At 38.9% G+C, this 19,255-nt stretch overlaps 1 protein-coding gene and 1 long non-coding RNA gene across 16 annotated transcripts in view; both read right to left on the reverse strand.

Annotated features, from left to right (window-relative positions):
• LOC137084778 (uncharacterized) overlaps positions 1-9,401 on the reverse strand; it is a 168,956-nt gene extending 159,555 nt beyond the window's left edge. The window contains exon 1 of the long non-coding RNA XR_010906799.1: positions 9,246-9,401. This is a non-coding gene — a long non-coding RNA (uncharacterized lncRNA). The remainder of the gene's footprint in view (positions 1-9,245) is intronic.
• A 610-nt stretch (positions 9,402-10,011) lies between these two features.
• Positions 10,012-19,255, reverse strand: part of sox6 (SRY-box transcription factor 6) — a 155,001-nt gene continuing 145,757 nt past the window's right edge. For 12 of the 15 annotated variants that reach the window (XM_067442909.1, XM_067442917.1, XM_067442916.1 and 9 more), the window contains 3 exons: positions 18,691-18,924; positions 16,278-16,494; positions 10,012-15,282 (listed from right to left, as the gene is read on the reverse strand). In XM_067442909.1, coding sequence (XP_067299010.1) covers positions 14,973-15,282; positions 16,278-16,494; positions 18,691-18,924 — 761 coding nt within the window. In that variant the 3' untranslated portion in view covers positions 10,012-14,972. The remainder of the gene's footprint in view (positions 15,283-16,277; positions 16,495-18,690; positions 18,925-19,255) is intronic. The other 3 variants (XM_067442913.1, XM_067442915.1, XM_067442919.1) reach the window with 2 other exon arrangements.

A 19,255-nucleotide genomic window follows, 5' to 3' on the forward strand; every position in this document is an offset into this window, starting at 1 on the left:
CATGAAACAGCATTTCACCCCCCCTTTAACCAACTACTGTTAAGTAGTCGTGTTAAATTTGTAACTGCGCACTTCCTCCATCAAACTACTGAAAAGGTAATCTGTTGTTTTGTACAATGACGTGACATGATCAGCATAATAACACATTTATTTGTTTCTTTTCACCGTAATCTTAGATTGCTCTGGAAGGTCCCAGGGTACCCTCCTCCAGATCACACTCATGTTTACATTCAATTGTCGCCTTGGCATTTACATAAATCCATACACTGTTGATTTTCTTCTGCTTTTACTTTCATGTTAAATTCATGGTCCTGCACTGTGCTTTAGGCCTCAAAAGATACTTATGATTTCATAGTTGGGATAGGGGAGGCCTCCTTACAAAAAAAGAAAAAACTAAATATAAATCATCATCTTCCTAAGCACACCGAGGGACCTAAAGTAAACAGAGGTCAACAAAACCATGTCTTCGTTTATCCTTGTGCAAGTATCCCAGTCCCAAAAGCAAACAAAGTCTGTTTAATTCCAGCGATTATCAAAGACAAATAAGCTCAAGTGGGCCTGTCGAACACACATATTACAGCACAGAAGGATTAAAAAGGAATATAAGGATACAAGGAAACAAGATAATGTGTGTTGCAGATTCTAAGTACTGTAGTAATGTTTACTGGTTTAGAAACACAGGTTGACAACTCGGGGCTCAATAAGAAGGATGGCCGGTGGAGTTTCAAGGAAAACTATAACTGTCTCCTCCCCTAACAGGGACTCACTAAATCTTACAATTATAGATCTTGTGTCATGTGATTTTTGTCTCACAATATTCATTTCCAATATACATCACATAAAACCAGTGTTTGTGAAACATCCGTAAGAATGAGATTAAAACTAAGATTATTAGTAATTTGTTCATCAAATGTGGACTCATTTATGTATAGCTCTAAAGGAGTAATATAGCTACATAATAGAAACTGAGAGAGAAAAGAAAGAAAAATAAGTAGTCATTACTTTACTTTTAGCTTAAAGTGGATTTCTTTTTACAGGATGTATTTTAAATATATTTTTCAAAAACAAAATATTCAGATTTTTACTGCTGTCTGCCAACTGTTTTGACACTATTTTTTTACCTGATTGCCACATATAAAAATACATTGCCACACATTTTTATTTACTTTTTTTTTTTTAACATTTATTAACTGCCATGGTTTGACTGGACTAGCAAGATACATCTTTACTGTTGAGCAATGCCACTTCTGACTTTATATGACCAGTAGTTATGGATCTATTTGCATTCAATAGTCTCATGTTGTACAGCCGGTGCTATGATCCCTAAACACGAAACAACACATCAGGGAACAACACAGACAGAACTGGCAACTACAGAAACGCTAACAGTCAGTGTGTCGAGATAACAGCAGATCACTTCCTACAAGACGAGATTTTCAAAACGAGCGATTTACTAAAAGAAACAGATATCTTAGATGTAATAAATGATAATTCATCATCCTCCATTGGAAATGTACTGGGGTTGTGAAAAATGCATGAATTACTAATTAATGAGGCATTCTGCGCAGATTTACATATTCATAAAGGTGGGGTTGAGTAATTGACATATGCATGAGAGAGCTGAGTGATGGTTTTGAGATAATAACACATGCCTTCATAGGAACCTTTATTTTTCCAAATTCTTCAAAAAGCAGAGGGAGTGAAGATGCTTTTAAATTTCCATTACGTATTCATTCTTCCCAAAAGAAATGCAGTCAAATGCTTTCAGAGATAAATACACTGAGGGAATGCAATGATGTGAAACAGTATGTAAAATTACATTTTGTGAAATATTGCCCTATACAGATTCTTCAAAAGTTCATTTAGCAAACGGATGTGCCCAACAACCATGGATAGAAATTCTAAACATGTGACTGAATCCTAAGGCGAACACACAAATATGCTTTCAAAGACGAGTGAAGGGGAAAATAAAGCATAACAAATACATTTATGGTAAGCGTGAACTCGCTTACTTACACACAGTCAATCAATCATCGACAAGCTCGACAAAGTGTGCTGGTGCTACCCGTCTAATCCAACAGAGAAAAATGTAAACTTAAATTCAGATGTCAACAATGCTTTACCAGCTCTAATCCTGTGGCACATCCCCAAAGTAACACGCACATTTCCAAAAAAGTCCCTCCTAACAATTCTGATACCATTACACAGTTCACACACATTTTAAAGACGGTATTTAGTGTTAAGGCCTCTTAGATATCTGATGAAAGGATCTGATTTATGGCATCCCATCATGCCATGAGGTCAGCTTTTTGGAGACTTACTGCAGATGGGGTGGGTCCAAGAACGTTTGGACAGGGCGAGTGTGTATGTCACTCGGAAAACGTCTCTGCCATTGTTAGGAGTGCTCGAACAAAAGCCTTGTGAAAGCTGACCCAAATATGGTGCATTAGAAGAGCACAAAAACATTCAGATGGTTCCTAGGCTTTCTTTACAACTATGCACCGCCGAATGACAAGTTTAACAAAAACATGTTGAGTTTTTCACCCGGGCCTATTGTGTTCCCACATTAACTCCAAGCTGAGCTCTTTGAGCTCGTCCAGAGTTGTGTCTGGACTCCGTGGGTCTGCGATGGCTCTGTCAGCGGGCTTGGCCTCCGCTGCACTCCACACCGTCTCCTTCAATGTTCTTTTCATTCTCACTCCCTTTTTCCCCCCTCTCAGCAACTTGGCTTCCACGCATGCTGAAGCGAGCGATTGATGGGGCAAGAGAGAAGTTAAACAATTAAAGATGGCCCTCTGCGCCAACTGTTTTGTGCATTAGGCATCACGCTGAGAGGAAGCCTTTGTGCTCACAGTTATTGTTTGGATGGAAAACGAAAGATCTCATTCTCAAAGCAAAAGAACTCTCTGTAGCCGGTGTGAATAATATATCAAGGTGCCTGGGTATAACAATCATTTGATTCCCACTGGGACTGGATGGATATAATTATTCCTGGATCACGGTGTAACTGAAAATGAGGTTTACGCAACATCTGGTCAAGCACGGCCAATGGGAGACCAAAAACTAATTGCAAGTATAATGGCAGGTCTCGGTATTTAGCAAAGCGAATAACAGCTGTCCTTATCAATCAGATGCAGATGATCACTATCACACACCGGGGGACTTGACGGCAGAGGTGAAGTATCACAAATTAGGCGCTGCTTTAGAAACGCTGAAGTTTGACTTTAACCTTGCAGGACTTTTTGGAAGGCACTTCCGAGTATGGGAGAGGAGTTTTGGCAGAGGAACAGAAAGCCTGGTGGGTCCGCACATCTCGGGATGCTGGTACTCCACACTAATCCATTTTAAACCATCTGTGAAATTAGCAAGATTTCTTAAGTCCTTCACCTCCAAGGATTAAAAATGGCCCTGGGTCTGAGCCATCGCATGTACGCATATGTATGCATGTCTGCTATCAGCCCAAACTTCTGAGGCTATAATCACACTTTACCCTCTACATGACAGACACTTTTGAAAAGGTAACTACTTTGAAGACAATTTCACCCGAGTCTCTCTCCTCGCATCTTTTCAGATGCTCTTTGAAATCTGTAGAATCTGCACTTTGTGTTATACTACATAAATATGAGCCTTCTTTGTGAGACTTACTCCCCCTGCAATTCAGCACACTCCAAAGTTGAATAGCGACACGACGTGCAACCCGGCATGCTGCAAAGTCAAAAACAAACCCAACCTTCATATTATTTATATATATATATATATATATATATATATATATATATATATATATATATATATATATATATATATATATATATATATATATATACACACACAAGATTATTAGGAACACCTGTTTAATTTTTTTATTAATGCAATTATCTAATCAACCAATCACATGGCAGTTACTTCAATGCATTTAGGGGTGTGGTCCTGGTCAAGACAATCTCCTGAACTCCAAACTGAATGTCAGAATGGGAAAGAAAGTTGATTTATATATAAAAGGAAGACGACATTTCAGGGCTCGAACATCTGCTGAATAGCCGTGAGGTAAACAAAAGCCATACATAGACAAAAGTTACCTGCAATGCCTCCTTGAACTGTACACATAAACAGCTCGAAAGTGCAACTCTTCAGCCCAGCAGAGTTTCAGCCAAAAGCTGTACAATGAAGTCATGAGTCAAGTCTAATGAGAAAATCAGATAAATAGCAGCTGGGCTTGGGGAAACAGCCCTCCCTGACTGATTCACTGGACTCAGTGGCAATAGCATGGAGCTCAGGAGGAGCTGCCACTTCCAGAACAGTAAAATATTGTTCCAGACGACTCCCTCCAATGTTTAGTCATCAGGGCCATGAAATAACAGGGCTGTCGCCTACGCACAGCAATACAGTATTAATTATTATTTGCAGCCCAAACACCTACATGTTTGTACTAACACTCTGACAGTTCATCCAAACAGGCCATTTAAAGGATGCAACATCGTTCTCCATACTTACGAACACTCCCACCTAACCTCCCCCCATTCGTCCTACCACAGGCTCGTGCAGAGAAGTACTCCGTATAAGAGGGTTTAAAAGACAGCTCAATGGAAATAACAATGCACATGTCTTATTCCAAATTAGAACATTAATAACCGCCACATCTGCATGTGCCCAGAGAAGCACAAGGGCAAATGCGTAATGCCAAGGCTGCCTGCAGGGCCAAAGATTTGTAATGCAAGCTTTGTGAATTACAATAAGATTTATTGTGCAGCAATATATGTCTAATTTTCCATCTACCGTGGGGAGCTTCAGCAGCAGAGAGCTGACACAGGCGTCTATTATACACACCACAGTTAAAATGTGGTTATTTTACGCATGCTCTCGAGGGAAGGAGCTTACGGTGCACTCTGGCATTCGACAAAAATGACTGATGAAGATAACAAAAGGAACACATAAATGGTTTTCCAAAAATGTTTTGAAGTAAGTTCTATTCCAGATCCATTTTTTTTCCTACCACTGCAAAAGCCTCCCTTTCTATTGGGGATTTATTTTTATTTCTTCACACAAAATTAGGTAGTCGAGAGATATTGGCTGATAATCTACATTGTAATGCCCATGAACACTTCAGGAGATAGGGGGCAGACATTACAACTGTAGTACAAAATTCACAAATACAATGCTTACTATTAGTGAACATATCGCTTTTTTATGTGCCAGTCAGAAACATTTATTTTCCGAACAACTACATTTTAAAGTAAAAATATTCATCACTAATTATTCATCACATAGAGCTATGTCAAAGAGGTGAAGCTAGCTGAGAGCAAAATAAGAGATCCCAGTGGCTGGATTCCAAAAGATGAAAAAACTCCTGCAGTTATGAGGGCTTGGTTTCCACCAGGACCTCCACCCTATTCCTGGCAGATGCTGCAGTCAGTCAGCGGGAGCACGTATACATTAAGAATAGCCTCTACATACTTTCTTAATGCGTTTAGGATGATATTCTTAGGTATACATAGATGGTCCCCTCTAACGTTGGCTTTCCCTAAAAGATTTACGAGCCAACACTGAACATCTATCCTTATTGTGAAGCAATGATAGATAGATCATTGGGAGGAAAACAAATCCCAGTTAGCACTGTTATTCAGTTCCATAGTGAAAATGATGAGCAATCTGGCAATTTCGTTGAAAGAAAAGCACTTCGGAACGTTTTTTTTTTTTTTTTTTTTTGCATTTAAAATAAAGCAACAAAAAAATTCTGGCTAACTAATGCAAATAAAATAAAAAGTAGACAATTCAGTGACAAAATAAATGAATTATGGTTGCACAAATATTAAATTTGTCTAATACTGAATATTATATTACAGGGATGGAAATTAACTTTTTTGTCCACCGGCAACAGTGGCTGGTGGATTTCAAAATCTACCAGCCACTCAATGTTTTAACCAGCCACTCTCTTGTTTATAACCGACAATGTGTAACTGCACGTGAAAATTAATACTACAAGCTCTACAATACTTAAGCTGTTTATTTAATCTCAAATCTCAATGAAATACTGAAATTTTTTTCTTTCACTCTAATACACACACAAACCATGAACTGATATACATTTCATTAAATGAGTAGGGCTCTGTGTGCTCTTTTTTTTTTTTTTTTTTTTAACCTGGATGTGGCATTTGGATGATTTGTGATCTTTTATGGCTTCCAGTTTTAGGTTTTTAGTACCAACAATGAAACTACTAGTTTTGGCATCTCCTGAAGCGTGTTGACGACACACCAAGCAGAACATTGTCAGTAGGGATGCACCAAAATAAAAATTATTGGCTGAAACCGAAGCACTAAAAGAAATTTAGCCAATTATCCATTGCATTTATGGCTAATGCTATGACTGTGATTTATTATTTGAAACTTTAATATTAATTAATGCAATTGCAATGCCTTGATTTTTAGTAAAGTTACAATTACAAATTATGCAAATATTTATTTAGCACATTGCAACAACCCACAGTATAAAATTTAATTCAAACTAAAATGTTTAACTTGACCTCACACGTGTACATTAAATAATAATGTACAGGTCTACTGGCCTGCAGAAAGGTACAGACATTGAATAAAGTAATCAAATGTAAAATAACTGCATATTTAACTGTTTAAATGAAAGATTAATCCTTAATAAACTTACAAAAGCTATTCAATCAAGAGCAGTGAGTGATGTCCTTTTGTTTGACATTAAACAGAGTAAAGGCGACTTCCCTTTTAAGACCTAGAGGGATATGCGTCATCTTTCACGACTGTATAAAGTTCACTTAAGGCATATTCAGACTATGTCTGCTAGAATACTCATCAAGATGAACATGTTGGCATACTTTTTGTGTGAGTTTGTCTGTTTAAGCGCAAGACTCGAAAGATAACTCAATATTTGCGCGCTGTGAGACGGGTGCGCGCTTCCGGATGACAGTGACGGACCTTCTCTCAGCGCGAGCGCGAGTTCTTATTCGCGTCTTCTGGCACTACATCCGGGTAATGACGGCGAAAACGACTGGTCATATTCGGACATACGGCCGCACTCGCATGCACTGAACACAGTTTATAAAGAGGGGAAACAGTATGCTATTTTTATTTACCCGCCACGGTGGCCGGTAGGTGAAGCGAGTTTACCCGCCACAACTCAAAATCACCCGCATTTGGCTGGTGGCGGGTGCTAATTTCCATCCCTGTTATATTATAGCAGAGAACCAATAACATATGGACAATAATAAATCCTATTTTATTTTATTAAAATAATAATAAATAAATAAAAACAATAAAACTCCTAAAAAAGGAAAAACTACAAGTGAATTTAGACTATGTCTATCCACACAACCACAGTGCCTTACCTTCATTACAAACACTGCTGAAGCTACACAAGCACAGTGCATCAAACTACTTGAAATTAATATTGTATTAGATAAATATGAGCTCAGGGTCAACATGTCCTGTTGCCAAGGAATATTGGTATACAAGTTCAACAAATTAGAGAAGAATGTTTGTGTGCAGCGTCCTATTCCTTGCAGAAAAGGAAATGAGCGTGTGCTTGCAGCTTTAAATATAAAATATCCACCAAAGAAAGTGTTCCTGTTCTTTCCAGTTCATAGATTTAAAAAAAAAAAAAAAAAAAATTACAGAACTGCACCCTTATTCAGAGCTGTAGGACTTCCCTCGCAAGCTGAAATTGGTGAGTTGTTATAATGGAAACAAAAACAAAAAACTACTTGCCAGTGGAGTAAGAAAATTCTATTTAATTCAAAAGAAAAACAAAATCTTTTTTTCTTACCGCACTGGCAAATATTTTTTACTTGTTTTTAGCATAAACTTTACAAAATTATGCTAGAGCTACTAAAACGGGCTACTAAAAATCTAATCTAATCAAGTGTCCTGCAATGTGGGGTACAATAATCCACACAGACAGCTCTATCTATAGTATGTACATGTTTGTACAGCTCTATCTATAGCATACTGTACATGTTTGTCTCATCCACTCAATAGCTCCTTGCATGAATCAGTATTGTAAACAATTCCAGGTACTAGCCAGACCTTGAACAACTAAACATTGGGGCTAAATCCGAAATTGCCCCCTAAACCCTCAAATAGGGCATTATTTGAGGGGACAGCCATTTGTAGTGGTGTCCAAAACCATAGTGGACATTATTGAGTGCACTCATTCAATCCCACATTGCACCGCAATAACGAATGTACAACTGATGTACACACAACGGCTGTCCGAATTTACTCACTCATTTTTATTTACTCATTCAAGTAAACTAAATTAGTGGACTAACGTAGGGAATAGTGATAGAAGGCAATTTCAGATTCAGCCTGGGACTCTGATGACTTAATTCCCCAGAGCCTTTGCAAAACATCATTGGTATTTCTTTCAGCTTGAGAGGCTGAAGAAAACAAGACTAATATTTCCAGAGAGTGGAATGTGACCGAAATGGATGACCACCTGATTAGTGCACCGACTACTGTACTACTGATCTAGGAAAACTGAAACACTGGTAGTATTTTTCTGCAATTAGAACATTTGCATTCTACATAGTATACACAAAATATAATGCAGCAAGTGCTGTATGCTTTTGCAAACATAGCTGTGGATAAAACTATAGTCCCCCATCCCATGCTATGGAATTCAATGGGTTCATCTGTTTGGTTACACATATTCTTCAAAGTATCTTCTTTTGTGTTGGGCAGAAGAAATAAATTAAGTATGAGTATATTTCATTTTGGGGTGAGCTATCCGTCAGGGCAGCCATAGGCCTACCCTTGATGTTACAAGTAGGCCTAGGCTACAGGTATCTAGAAAGACCAATGGTACGCCAAAATAATAACATATTCTATATCAAAACAAGAATACGATCTGATAATAATTAGCCTACATTAAAAATGACTTGTAAAGCTCAAATTACACAAGAAATATGTGCAGGCTCACCCAGTGTAAACCTATCACATGTTACACTCTCGTTCAAACAGTGTGGGCGTTTGCACCGTAAACATGCATAGTTCAATATTTGTAAATCAGTTATGCTTCAGCTCTACTGCCGAATTCCCAAAGAAAAGTTTCCATGATTGGACATTAGGCTAGCCATTTAGTAGGCGTACTAGGCAACGTCTAATAAACGCTAACCATAATTTAAATAATATTAATTTGGCAAAATGTACGCATCTGCAATAACCTACCAAAAATAAGGCTTATTGTGCTGTAGGCTGTTAACCGCTAACGTTATACCCACCTGCACACGCTGCCGTTAACCGGCCGCTCCGCTGTTTGCCGCTTTCATATGTCCACGTGTTGAAAGAACGTCGTTTGGCGTTCTTCGCGCGCTGTTTGACGCACGTGACAACTATAAAATTATCGTGCAGTAATGCTATGTGCAGTAAACACCTTATGTGTGATAATGATTACATGATGTGTATCCTGTTCACTTCATCCTGGCTAGAGCGGTTTCAAAAGGAGGGATTTTAGAAATCCTTTTTGTGTGTGTGTGTGTGTGTGTACATTTTAATTGATAGACTATGACTTTTTTCGTATTTAGCAGATCTCACACAGCAGCTCAGCTATAACTGCCCCACTTTATGGTGCAATGGTGACAGAGCCAGATAATTAATAGTACCCTACCATTACAACTAGTTATTGTTGTCCTTCTAAGTCTAACCTGTCTGGACTGTGTGAAAGGAAAACAAGGCAGTTAGGCTGCCACTTTATATGTAAACTGCATGTGCATGTGTGCAGATAACTTCTTTGCTTACTAAAACACATAATAGGCCTATGCAAATGTTTGTGTTCTCTTTAATCACCTGCATTATGGCAGCTAGCTCGTATTATGCTCAAGGTGCATTAAGTAAGTTACGCAGTTTAGGCTACTACTTAGCACAACAAACTCCAAACATCAAATTAATTCCAAATATCATACATACTTAATTTTATCTTACATCTGTTGAATATTTTAAATAAATACACAACCAATCACTAATAATAAAAAAGCAACACACGACAAATAAAACAAAATGTCTCTTTAATTTGTAAGTGTCAACAGCAGTACAAAAGATGGAGTGATGGTGAGACGATTTTGTCATACGCGTGTGTACTCTATCTTTTATGGAAAAAAGAGGAACTCTTGAGGTAAATAAGCAAACAGACAGGAACACCCTCATCTGCCGTCGTACATCAGTGAATTGAGAATATACTGTAGAAATGGTGTTACAATACAATATGCCAAATGCTGCTTGTGGGGAGAACAACCTAGATATTTGTACAATTCACTAAGGTGTCTAAATACACCAAAATGTGTCACTCATCTGGTTTATTTTAATTGATATAATAATACTACCATTACAGAGAAGACTGGTCTCTGGACATACAACTGTAGCATTAATTAGTTTACCTCACGTCAATACTGCACATGGAAACCAATGACTTGCTGGTTTACATACTAAAGCCAAGCAAAAAATATTTTTAGTACCTTTTTTCATTTTTTTTAACAATAATATCCTTAGCAAATAGCTGTCTTTTGTACTGTATAAAGAAGAATGTGAACACAAATGTGATGGCAACCTTTTAAAGTTCAATTAAAAACTTTACACTGGACTGTACAAGATATTATGATAAAACTATTTACATTTTTAGACTTAAAACTTTTTTTTTTTCCAAAAGCAGCAACAGATACTATTCTATATCTCTAACGCCTGAACAATAATACCTGCCATGGGTCTATGTACCTGCTGAGAAACCAGTCTCTACACACACGCACGCTCACACACACACACACATGCACACACAAAAAGACAAAATCAAATAAAAGTGTTATCAGGAGGCTAGCAGGATTCGAAACAAGAGTGTACCTAGCGACAAAGGAGCCACACACAGTGTTGCTTGAGAGACTACAGAAATCTAAAAGCAAAATACCATTGACAACAGCAAACGTTGTCTCTGACAGCAACATTTTACTCTTCTGAACAGCAGCTAGCATGTCAGTCCAGCATGTCAGTGAATTGTGCTGATTAAATTAACAAACACTATCCCACAATATACATCACAAAAGTCCGTACCAAAAAAAAAAGCATTACAGTAAGATAAGTAGAAACACCCAAGCTTTGTCCTCAGTTATTGTACCTACTTTGCATTAATATGGCAGTGACAGTTATGTATTATAGAAGAAATGTCATTTAGACTCGCTGTTGACTGGATGGAAAATGGTCTATTAAACACTATGAAGCAACACAGAGCAAAATACTGTATGAAAACCTCAAATGCACAGAGTGGGTCAGCATTGTGCAGCATAAAAAAAAGAAGAAAAAAACATAAATATTTGCACATCCCCAATGGATTAAATGCTCACCGAGAAACTCACATATGTTTTCAGATGATGCTGTACTATAACACACCACAACTGATGCCCCACAATTACTGTACATGTTCTCTCATTCAAATTTGGCACATAACCAATTCTCATATAACTTCAGCAAGTACCTTAACATAAAAAAGTAAAATTAAAAAGAAAATTACGTACATGGATTTCAAGATTTGTCCTTTGCTACAGAGTGCACTACCAACATAGCAAATGGCTGGTTAATTCAGCATGGAGTGCGAGGTTCATCGCTGAAACATCAAAGTGAGATGTCTCAGCTGTTTCTCCAATACTGCTCAATCAACAGGGATGTGAATTCAGCATCTACATGAGGTACAGTGAATTGTCAGTTTGTGATTTCGTTCTATAGTACAATGACCAAAAACATACACGCACACACACGCACGCACACACACACACACACACACGGACAAACAAACAAACAAACAAAGGAAAAAAAGTAAAATACATAATTTATACTTCAGTAAGTATCCATGAACAAAAATAGAATTCTATTTTCCTATGTTATATTTACAATGAAAAAAAAAATAATGAGATGGAGATTTTTTTTTAAAGAAACTTTGTTTTGAGCTCCAATCCATTTTGAAATTTCACTGTTTTTATTCTTGTTCTCTGATTGTCCTTTAATTCTGTTCTACTGACACTTTTAGAGCCAATAATGGCTAATAAATACAATAAAATGTCTATGCACTAGAGAGCTTCAAATACAATATACAACACAAACATACATGACCATTAAAATGTGCTACTGAAGTCCGGTGTGTCTCAGTTGGCCAGTCACTACACGAGCCTCTCCGTCGAGTATACCGCTCTTTCTCCCCTAGGCAGCACTGGAGCTTAAACAAAGTGTTCATTCATCACGTGTCTTTGCATAAATAAACAAAATATGTCAAGAGAAAAATGACTCAAATCTGGGAGGCGCGCTCACATGAGTCCAAACAGGTGACTTGTTCATGTAGGATTTTTCTTTTTTTTCCTCGCACAACGGCTTCACATTAGTCAGAATTGATAAAAATACCATTTATATCCAGTGCTTGTAACACTTTTGAATCATTGTCTCCGTTTGAGATTGAAATAGTCTCTTTTTTTCTTTTCTTTTTTTTAATCTATACAAGCGCAATCAAGTTTCAGTCCCAACAACAGTCCTTTTGTCTGCTACCAGCCTACAGAACTGGCTTGGCATGGTCAAGGAAATATGTACAAATCACGTACAAATCAACCAATCCACCAGCAAACAGATATAACAGCTTTAAACAATAAACGTTGGCTTGTAAGCAGGGAAGAAATTTTTTTTGAACGCGGACGCCGAGGGACATCCAGCCGAGTATTGTACCTTATGTAAAAATCACAACAAACTTAAACAAAAGCAACAAAATAAAAGGTACAAATACAAGCTTCTAAAGAAGTGCTGAAAACTTCTACGAATTAGGTAAATGCTTTTCAAAGAGGGGCACTGAAAAGATAAGTGAATGCTTCAACTGCTGGGAGAAGTAAGCGCTAAATAGTCATCAGTACCTTTTAGACCTTCGGAGGTAATGCAGTGACCAGCAGCCTTGCTGTGACATTTCCTGTCTATTCTAATCTCTGGGTTACCAACGAAACAGACAGGTTCAAGGGCAAAGGCAAAATAGCGGGACTCATGCATTAATAATGCCGTATTTCAGATGATACCGACTCGTCAGTCATTTTAATAATCCCCCACAGCTTGATCTACTTGTTCCATCTGCTCGCTAGCACCTCGTGGCTGCTTCTGGCCGCGGTCTTTCGCTAGCGCTTTGATGGAGAGAGGGCACAATAAACCACATGGGCCTCATCTCCATTGTTCGCCACCTTTCTCCTGGGCACGGGCTGATGCCGGGAGCCAGATGGCAGCCCCTTGAGGCAGGGTGTGTGCTGGGCAGAGGTCAGGTGAGTGGAGGTGAATGGCACTCACACCCTGTAGGAGCTTTCGGTAGGGCCAAAGTCTAAAACAAGAGGCCCTGACCGCTGGCTGCTTCTTGGCCGTCCTTCCACACAGAAACAACCTGAGATCCGTTCTGCTGCCGGAACGAGCGGATAATTTAGCAGAGCTGCAGGACTGAATACAAAGGAGCAAAAATGTGCTTTTTCATTATGAATTGTCATCTTTTTTTCTTTTCAAGTGCTCAGAAAGATCCAATCCAAGTAAAATGATTTAAATTGCCAAAAAAATACGGCAGATTTTTCTTTGTGCATTTTCAAATCTGTTTGTTTCAGAATATATTTTTAAAAAGTAAAGGCAATTAAAATATATTAAATCCAAGTATCCTTTGACAATTTGGAAAATAAGTGCCAAGTTTAGTTAATTTTCTCCTTAACCCTCTGCGTAACTGGCCAAAACATCCCAATAAACTGGACGTTCTCTTAAGACTTAATGATGAACAAATTGCAGAAGCCCAAAGGGGATTTAAGACTAGTTTATGTCAGTTAAGATTACAATGTCCACAAGACTTAAGTGTAAATAGAAGACTTTAAACTTGCTGCCCTGGAAAACGGGGCTAAAGACTTTAGTAAAATGTGCGTGTACATATTGTACAACAGCAATTTGTGATTGTAACACACCAAAGCTGCCTTTTGCTGCCTGTCCAATTCTGCAGATTGGATGCCATTTGGCCCCTTGGCATTCTGGCCTGATTACAATCACTGTGATTAAGAACCGAGCGGGTAAGACTGAACCGAGGCCGTGGTCTGACTGACGATCACTGCATTGAACCTCCTGGAGAACTATAACACTCTTAGTTCCTGAGCATTTGAATGTGGTAGTCAATGGAGAGGAGACACAAGTGGGAGAGGAGGGGAAAAAGTGGGCTTTATAGATACGATTGTAAGGATTGTCTAAGACTCATGCAGTCTCTCCCTTAAGACTTTCAAATTTAAGATTTAAGAGCAGGAAGCTTATGATATGTTTGGCACATCTGGACTTTTTTTTATGTAATAATAATAATAATAATAACAATAACAATGGGGAATTTTAGGCTTTCCCTCTACGGTTCAGCAAATGTAAGGACTTCTTCAGTTTTATCGTATTATGAAATGTCAAATGAAGTGTTGTTGCCTTTTTCATTTTTAAATAGTTCTGATTAAAAACATTCACAAGCTGTTGGCTGGTACAGCATACCTGAGTGAGATATAGAACCCCATTGAAAACAGTAATGTACGCTTCAAAAGAAAAAAAAAAGGTTTCAACAAATACATGTAAATCCATATGAATTTGAATAAGACTGTGAGTTATGCATTCATATGAAATGTTTCAATTATCAAGTCCTATTATTCAAAAATGTCGTAGGAAATACCCTAAATTGTCCATGATCAAAACACAAGAAAAAAATTCAATAAAATAACAATAAAATAAAAAAAGCCAAAATAAAACAATCAAATTGTTTCACACTCGGAGAAACACTTAAGACCAATAGCTGTTAAATCTGAAGGAGCCACATCTGCATGCTGGCTCCCAAAATGTATATCAGAAACAAGTTTTTCGATTTCTTTTTTTTTTTGTTCGTCATGTTCTCGTTTTCATTTTCTTCAGTCTTCCCTCTAATGAAAGGATATTCTTCACAGGGTGTTTTGGCCTCAGTTGGCACTGACCCGCTCCTGTGTGTCATTCTCACTGCTGTAGTCCGATTTGGGCTCGTCCTCAAAGTCCTCGTACATGTCCATCTCGTCCTCTCCGTTCACGGGGTCGTTGGGCACCATGGTGCCCGGTTCCATCTTCATGTTGAAGGTGCTCTGGATGACGGGGATGGTGGGCTCGGGGCTGGCGGAGGCACTAGAGCAGTCTGACGTCATGTGAGGGGAGGGCGTAGTGGTCGCCATGGTTATGGCACCGGGGTAGACGACACCTGCGCTGGTGGTGATGGGGATCTGCGTCTGTGGCTGCTGCCTGATACAGAGGTGAAGAAACACATGGGAGAAAGACAGTTTTATGCTTATGAAGAGCAAGTGCACGTTTTTACTTTTTGCAGAGCTCAGAGAAGCTTAAGAGCCTTTAAGAGACGGATGACAAGTTTAACGCTTCTCGAGGAAAACAATTACAGTCTCGGGGAAAAGGGGAACGGAAAGAATGCACAGAACCAAACGCTGGTCGAAAAGAGTTTAAAACCCAGGCTTGTATGGAACATGCCCAACCAGTAGCCCTGTAAAAATGATTCCCAATCAGCGACAACGATTTGGGAACGATTGTGAAAATGACACTCGTTTCTTTCAGGGCGACAAAGCCAATTGGATGGTAGAGACAGTCTCCTGATCTTTAACAGGCTGATTGATACTCCAGTGCTCGTATTTCTTGCTGTTGAAGTGGAAACACCTGGAGCAGGCATTTTCTTCACTCACCACACGCAGTAAATTATAGAGTTGTGCTCCAAACATCTGCCCTGCAGCCCTCTCTACATTCATACTCGACTCTAATATCCTAAAATAATGGCTACGTGAGTCCCGCGGCCCTCTGTTACCGTCTAAATGTGATAAACCACCACTTTCAAGCAGCTGAAAGAAAATACTATTTTGTCAATGGGATTCAACCCAGGGCCATACAGTGCATTTCCCCTCCTCCAAGAAAAAATAAATTTACCACAGCATATAATCACAAAGGGAGCATGTGTGCAACAAAAGGCAACGCTCACTTTGCTTTGAAGCGTATATTAAAATTAAGTGCGAGGGCCATATAACGTGACAAATGAGCTAAGTGGCTGAATTACTCCAATCAACCTGATTAGAGGGTCACTGGCTTTACACCAGGAGTTGGCGCACACAGCATGGAGTCATTACCTGCCTATTGTGAGAGCTCTAAGCTGGCTTTATTAACTGTCTATAGGGTTTTAACAGAGGGCAGGGCATCTTGGATTGTTTCTGTTGTATTTTTTCTTGCCGTGCACCTACCCCACAGTGAAGAACTGCCTCATCTCCTGCCTCCTCGACCTCATCATCTGTTTGTACTCGCCGATGCGCAGCTTCTTGCCGTCGATAATGCAGGTGCGCTTGGGCCGGGGCTTGTACTTGTAGTTGGGATACTTCTCTAAATGGATCTTGCTGAGCCGTGCCTGCTCTTCATAATACGGTTGTTTCTCCTGGTTCGTCATGGACTTCCAGCGAGATCCTGTTGACCACAGGTGAGAAGTCAGGAGTGATACAAATCAAAAATCAATGAAATTTAATCAAATGAATTAAAGAATGCTTTCAAACTCTATTTTATTTTATTATACAACTTTTTAATTAAAAACTATTTTTAATTAATTCAATACACTTGAATAAAATGAATGAAATAATTAATGCAATTCAAATGTATTTGTCCATTTAGAGAAAAAATTAGCTCAAAACACATTGTACAAGAATTTAACTGTATTATTCTGAGGCAAGCACTGCTTTTGTGAATGGAGGGACTGTTACTGTTGCTGCATTAGTGGAAACAACAGGCCAGTAAATATCTTCAGCCATCAGAACGTCCGGGTTGACGGGACTTTTAGTTGCTGTGATCTATTGACTCTCTGTACTGGGGGACAAGGCCCATTTAGCCATGTCATTTTTCATGACAAACACTGCCCACGTGACAGCCACTAAATCCATCTAATTGAGCTGCTCCCGCAGGGCAGCACGCCATCAAGTTTAACCGTGCTCGTCTGTTTGAGATGCATTGAATTGTGTGGAATTACTTGCAAAAGATTAGGCAGGTGTGGTAATAGCCTGGACATCTTATTCTCAACATACATTTTGCTTAGTAGCTATGTAATGCTGAGATGCTTGTTTATTGATTGCTAAGAGGAGAAAAACTGGCTTGGCAATATATCCATTTGCATATGTAGTGCATGCTGAAATATCTAGTCAATCAACATAACACTCACCCTCTATCTTAATGGTGCAATTCAGCTATATTTTAGTCTTGTAAGTCTTGGTTTTGGTCCAAAATGGTGGGCTGTTTCGGTTTGGTAAAAACAGACCATTACTTTACCTCAACAGAAGTCCGGTGTTTCTGCTGTCCTAATTTATACTACTATCAATATCATATAATAGTATATATATAAAAAAATCATTAGATGGCTTGCGCTTAAAGGGATAGTTCAGCCAGAAATGACAATTACTCCATGATTTACTTACCCTCAAGTCATTCTAGGTTTATATGACATTCTTGTTTCAGTCTAATATAATCGGACTTGTTAAAACTGATCCACATTGCTCCTGGGAGGTTAATAAAGCTTAAGCGAACTAATGCGAGATTATTGCATCTGTTAAAACTTTACAAACTGTAATCTCTAACTTCTGCTAACTGTTGTACGTGTGTTCACGTGAGACTGGCGTTCCAGTGTATGACAAGACACTCCAGTGAAAATATGTTAGTTCTCTCAAGAACCAAGTTGTTTTGCTCTATCTCTTGCGCTTCTGCGTTTGTCACTGGAACTTACACTTTGTCTGTGTCCTTCGTTATACGCTGGAACACCAGTCCTCCAGGAATGCGCAATTGTCAGTTAGTGGTAGTAAGAGATTACAGTTTGTAAAGTTTTAAATATGGATATTTTTCTTGCACAAATGCATCGCTCCGCTTCAGAAGGCCTTTATTAACACCCCGGAGCCATGCGGAGCAGTTTTATGATGGAAAGATACACTTTAATGGACTTCAAACAGAAATTGCCATTCACTGCCATTATAAAGCTTGGAAGAACCAGGACTTTTTTTCTTTGTATAACTCAGATTGTATTTGTCCGAAGGCAAAATTTCATATACACCTAGGATGCCTTGAAGGTGAGTACATCATGGATTAATTTTCATTTTTGGGTGAACTATCCCTTTAAACTACACTAGAAACTCATTTTATTACATGTCTAGATACATTTCTCAGCAAATGTCATGTGACTTTGTCAACAAAATGTCTATTTCTATGATATTTTCCAATTTCCTGGAAGTGACGGTTTTGTTTTCTTGAACACATGCGATGGAAATACTGCTTGCTTAAAATTGCTTTTGCGATATTTCAATTTTTTTGCTAACAATTTTACAGCTTGAATGAAAACGTATAGCTAATGAAAATCATTCCTTGAGTAGTTACTCCAAAAGAAAGTAAAGTCATTTTATTAAGTAGAATGACTCTTTAAATGACCGTGTTAAAAAAGACTACTGGATTAGTGTGATCCAAAACAAGCAAATACATTTTCAGCTGTTTCTGCCACACTCTACAATAGTTCCCACAACACCATTTCAGCTTTTTCATATGGAGCATGGCGTCATCCCAAATTGAAGTGGGAAGGCTAACGCAGAAGGCTATGGCTGCTGGTCATGATTGATTTGGGGAGCTTTGACTTACCCAAGATTTTGCTGATGTTGGAGTTGTGCATGTCTGGGAAGGCCTGAAGGATTTTGCGGCGCTCATCTTTGGCCCAGACCATGAAGGCGTTCATGGGCCGTTTGATGTGAGGTTCGTTGCTGTTCCTTCCCCGGGGTTCCCTGTAGACCCGTGCCTCGGTAGTGCTGGCGCCTCCTGTTGGCCAACAATAATACTGATGTGGTTTATCTGCAGAGCCATTCAGTTCCTTACACCCTAGGAACACCAGAGCAAGAAGGAGAGAGTGGGTGCAAACCGTTAATCAACTTAGTAGTGCAGGGCATCCATCAGCACATCAGTGTGACTGGAGCTGAACCAGAGAAGGGAGGCCTGCAGTCGTTCCTCATAGTCCAGACTGCCCATCCCAGAGCTGGATGGGACAAGCCCATGTTTTGGAGCATAGAACAAGATGGCATTGTTGGTGGAGGAACTCCTGATGAGTGAAAACTAGCTTAAACCAGAGGAGGAGGACCCTCACTATAGTCCCTTTTAAATATTTTGTCTGGGTTGCCGCGTTTGTACATTTGAAAAGTCGTACATTTCTGGA

The sequence above is a fragment of the Pseudorasbora parva genome, chromosome 1 (assembly GCF_024679245.1).
Source record: "Pseudorasbora parva isolate DD20220531a chromosome 1, ASM2467924v1, whole genome shotgun sequence".
Classification (NCBI taxonomy): domain Eukaryota; kingdom Metazoa; phylum Chordata; class Actinopteri; order Cypriniformes; family Gobionidae; genus Pseudorasbora; species Pseudorasbora parva.